Source organism: Carassius gibelio, chromosome A6 (assembly GCF_023724105.1).
Source record: "Carassius gibelio isolate Cgi1373 ecotype wild population from Czech Republic chromosome A6, carGib1.2-hapl.c, whole genome shotgun sequence".
NCBI classification, from domain to species: Eukaryota; Metazoa; Chordata; class Actinopteri; order Cypriniformes; family Cyprinidae; genus Carassius; species Carassius gibelio.
In genome coordinates this window covers 30,876,610-30,881,609 of record NC_068376.1, presented here as the reverse complement: position 1 = coordinate 30,881,609, position 5,000 = coordinate 30,876,610, and the positions used below count along the sequence as shown (strand labels likewise).

The window sequence follows — 5,000 nt, the reverse complement described above, 5'->3', positions numbered from 1 at the left end:
ACAAGATAGTGAGGAATTATTAATAATTTATCGATCCTCTCTAATTCTCCTTTTTCATCTTTTAAACGTTCCTACCGTTTATATACAATGAGAAAGTTTCGCACAAGAACAATTTACAGTAGCACTACTGCTTTTGAGCAAACAGTAAAGTATCGCAAATTCCCATATAAATGTAATTACTGTTAATGGCATACAATACCCATAATGCAGTGCATATTACAGTAGTTAACTGTAAAAAAAATACTTATGGTATTTTACCGTTTTTTTCTTTTTCTGTAAATTACCATAAAATTACATCAAAGATTAGATTACGTTAATACCTACACATTTTAGTCATGAAATCTCTAATCAGTATTTTTTTTTACACAATTATCAAGTGTGCGATTCAAATCTAATCGTACAGTAACACTCTCAGATTGTATAAGATAATCAAATGGGCTGTGATTTTATTCCCTTATGAAAGATATTTTTAAGAAAGAAGTAGAAGAAATGATTAAAAATTCAATTTTAAAAGGGAAGAATCGAATGCATTTCTTAAGAAAGGAGTTGAAGAAAGGATTGAAGATTCTAAGGGAAGTGTGTTTGTCATGTTATTTGATTTAATTTTGCACCTTAAATGGATGGTTGTTGTGTTCCTCCCAGATCTTGGCCAGTCTGTTCTATCTGTACTTCATCTTGGTGCGCTTGTGCATCCCTGTGTTCAGAAACAAGAGCAATCAGCCCTTCAGCACCCGGACATTCATCCTGGCGCTCTTCCACGCCGCGTTTCCAGGTACAAAACACACTTACACTCGTAACAGACACACTTTCTTATGTTTTTCATTGTGTGTCTCTGCTCAGTTTGTCACCATGAAATGTTGTGAACTCATCAGTACAAACTATTCATAAACTTCCATCAATAAGCAGTGACTCACCTATGATATGATGACAAGTCTGTGTGATTCGAATCTGTTTTTATTGTCATGTTCAGGGATGCTCATGTTAATGTTGGGTTTCTACGCATTTCTGCACTGTTGGCTCAATGCTTTCGCTGAGATGCTGCGTTTCGCTGACCGCATGTTTTACAGAGTAAGTGGAAATCTCATTCGTTTAAAGGAATAGTTCTGGTAAAAATGAAATTTTGCTGTAAATGTGCTCACCCTCGGGACATCTGATAATAGGATGAGTGTGTTTCTTCATCAGGTTTGGAGAAATGTAGCATTGCATCAGTGTGTCATCAGTGGATGCTCTGCAGTGAATGGGTGCCGTCAGAATGAGTCTGATAAAACATCCCAATAATCCACAGCACTCCAGTCCATCAGTGAACATCTGGAGAAGACAAAAGATGAAACACATCCAGCATTAAGATGATTTTAACTCAAACACATAGAGTCTATAATCCATAATAACACTTCCTCCAGTGAACAAGTGTTCTGGTCTGAATCAGGAGAGAAATCTGCACAGAGCAAGCAGCGTTTAAACAGCTCTAAACAAATCTGTGCGAGACAACAGCAGATGCACTTTTCATTCTGACGGCACCCATTCACTGCTGAGACACTGATGCAATGCTACATTTCTCCAAACCTGATGAAGACACAAACTCATCTTCATCTTCGAATGTAAATTTCTGTCTGAAATATTCCTATGGTTTGTACACTGATATATAAAACTACTAGAAACATTGTAACAATATATAATATTCTGTACAGTAAATGTATGTCACATTGGTTTAAAAGGACTGGTGGAACTCGACGTCCTTCGCTAATTACTATCGCACTTGGAACATCGTGGTACACGACTGGCTTTATTACTACGGCTACAGAGACTTCCTCTGGGTGAGGACCGATGCTCCTGGTTCTCCTGGTTTAAATGCATGTCATGATTTCATAATTCTGACAAGAAATCCTCTCAATCCCTCAGCTGACGGGTCATAGGCTCCGATCGGTCGCCACGCTGTCTGTTTTTGCTGTTTCTGCATTAGTCCATGAATACGCCTTCACCTTAGGCTTCGGATTCTTCTACCCGGTGATGTTCTGCACGTTCGCCGGCATCGGTGGTGAGAAAGCAAGAGATCCTTGCGTGGAACATACAAAATATAATCATGAACATTGCATTTACAGTGAATTTGATTCAAAACAAGTCATGCACATTTGATTTATGGAGCAAAGTTGATGAAGTTTATACAAAGCGAATTGCAAACTTTGTTCCCTGCCTACTGTTTTTAGTAAAGTTTGTAATAAACATACGTTCTATCAATTTTTGATAATGCATTATCTAAAAAAAATTTATGCAAATGTAATTGCGAATGAAATGTAATTTACATTTTAATACAATTATTATATTAGAAGTTTTTTTCACTAGTATTTAATGTAGTTAACATATATTTACAAATTAAACCTTATTGTAAAGTCAGCTATTTTTATTTTATTTTATCACATTTAATTTAATTTCTTTTCTTTCTTTTTTTTGCTGAACTCATTGCATTTTCTTTCTTTCTTTTTTTTCTTAACAAATACATAAATTGGGCCAAAATCTTTAAGCAGTAAGGCATGAATTTATTTATTTATAATAAATAACATAACATAAATTATATAATTGTATTTTATTTTGCTGAACTCATTGCATTACACTCCAGGATTTCCTTTCGATCTTTTTTAAAATAAATAAATAAACAAATAAATAAATTGGAACAAAATCTTAAAGCAGTAAGGAATGTATTTATTTATATATAGTAAATCATTTAATAATTATAGATTTATTTATTTTTTGCCCCACTCGTTACAGTACATTATTGGATTTTCTTTCTTTTTTTTTTCTTAATAAATATATAAATAAATTGGGCCAAAATATTAAAGCAGTAAAGTATGTATTTATTTATTTATAAGAAAGAAAATAAATAATTTAATAAAACAAATTATACATAATTATAATACATCATTTTAAACAAACACATGCCTTGCTACCTAATAATCTTGGCTATCATTTAGACAGAGTTGTGTTGCCTAAGCAGAGATGACAGGGCATGCTGTCTGGTTAGGGAGCTCACTAGGTTTAGGAAATGCAGAAATGCAGTGACTGATTTTCACCTTTTCAGTGGTGTTCAACTTCGCCATGAATGACAAGCGGAAGAGTCCGGTGTGGAACATCATCATGTGGACGTGTCTGTTCATCGGTCAGGGCATCCATGTGTGTCTGTACTGTGTGGAGTGGTACGCACAGATCCAGTGCCCACGCACCGGGGTAAAACACACACACACTCTCCAGCTCCTCCATTAACACATCACTGTTTACACACAGCCTCAGAGACTGTGATGTTGTTGAAAACCCTCTTAGCTGTTCTTTCTTATCAATTCACTGTAAACCATGGCTTCACGGGGATTATTGCTTTTATAAAACGGTTATTCCATGTACGTGCTAAGGTTTCACAAAATAAAACAGCAAATAAAGTGTAATGATAAGAATAAAAACATTCCGCCAAATGTAACAATGTAGCTCCTCAGAAACAGTTGTGGTTGCTACAAAGTGGTTGCCGAGCAACACACAGGAGTAAACAAAGGTTTATAGAGTGATTTAGAACAGCTTTGAACTCGGCTCAGCCAATCAGAATCAAAGACCCGAACTGTCCGTTTTATAATAAAAATTATATATACACTTGTTTCTGCCACAGAATTAAATATTAAAAAGGTCAGTGCGACTTTAATCTTACAATTCAGACTTTTTCTCTTTTTTTTACATTTATAAATCACAATTCTGAGGAGAAATGTCTTAATTGTGAAATATAAAATTGCAACTACCCTTTTTTTTATTCCAAACAAAACTCAGAATTCAGGGGGAAAATAATTATTTAAATATGCAATTATTGCATTTAATTTACATTTTGAAGTAGAAAAACTTTTTTTTTTTCTTATAAAATGCACTTCACTAATATTGGTTTTATTTGCAGCTTTGAAATTATTGGTATTTCGATCATACAGTAAACTTTATCTGGCATTTAATTAAATGTTTCAAAATAAAAAAATCCATAATTATTCAGACTCTCCTCTGCTCGTTTGTCAGAAATATATTGCAATTTTTTTTTTTTTTTTTTTTTTTAATGAAACCATGTCAAGTTTGTGGCACTGCAGGATCACTTTGAGTATGAGGGGAAAATATGATCAAATTATTATTTTTTTTGTTGTGGTGGTGAACTATCCCTTTAAGAACAAGCATTTCTTGCAGTGCTCCAAAACAAGGTCAGGATGTTCCACATGCACTGAACTAACACGATCAGAAGTAATGCTGTAAATCATATTTAACATGCATACGTTGATATTGCCATGCACTGTGTCCAAACAGACGAGCTTCTGGGAGCTAGTGACGCCGCGCTCCTGGACCTGCAGCTACCAGTGACTTCTGCAGAGAAGCTTCAGTATCTGCTGCTGCTCAGGGACACAACACACTTCATGACTTCATGAAGCACATCAGCCTCTCTGTAAATGCCTCTTACTTTAATTGAACGTTGATTTTAACTTGATGACTGTATATATTTTAATTTATGTAAAGATGCACATTATTAAAAACTATAAATGCTTTTACAGTGTTAAAACTGTGGTGTTTTATGCTTACAAAACATGGTGAATGCGAACAGAAGTATATATATATATATATATGTAAGATTTTTTATGTAGTTTAAAGAATTCACTTCTGCTCAATTGTCACTGTGGACCAAACTTCCAAATATATCATATATATATATATTCCCATTCATACACACACACACACACACACACACACACACACTCTCTGGCATAAACTGCAGCGTGACACCAGATGTTTCAGATCATAAACACCAGGATTAATATCCAGAGAATATTCTGCTCTCGGCGAGTGTCACTCAGCGTAAGAGGATAAATCAGATCTGAACGCTGTAAATAAAGCAGAGATACAGAATCTCTTTTCTTCATGTTAATGTGGCTTTCACATCAGTACAATCCTGCAGAAAGATCAGCGCTGACAAACACATCACAGAAGATCATCTGCTT

The 5,000-nt window shown here is 34.7% G+C and overlaps 1 protein-coding gene across 1 annotated transcript in view; it reads left to right on the top strand.

The window, feature by feature from the left end:
• The window catches only part of soat2 (sterol O-acyltransferase 2), a 10,266-nt gene extending 5,716 nt beyond the window's left edge, over positions 1–4,550 (top strand). Inside the window, exons 10-15 of the mRNA XM_052600419.1 lie at positions 643–772; positions 971–1,068; positions 1,716–1,814; positions 1,900–2,035; positions 3,074–3,219; positions 4,315–4,550. Of these exons, the coding sequence (XP_052456379.1) occupies positions 643–772; positions 971–1,068; positions 1,716–1,814; positions 1,900–2,035; positions 3,074–3,219; positions 4,315–4,368 (663 nt within the window). The 3' untranslated portion in view covers positions 4,369–4,550. The remainder of the gene's footprint in view (positions 1–642; positions 773–970; positions 1,069–1,715; positions 1,815–1,899; positions 2,036–3,073; positions 3,220–4,314) is intronic.
• Positions 4,551–5,000: the final 450 nt, after the last annotated feature.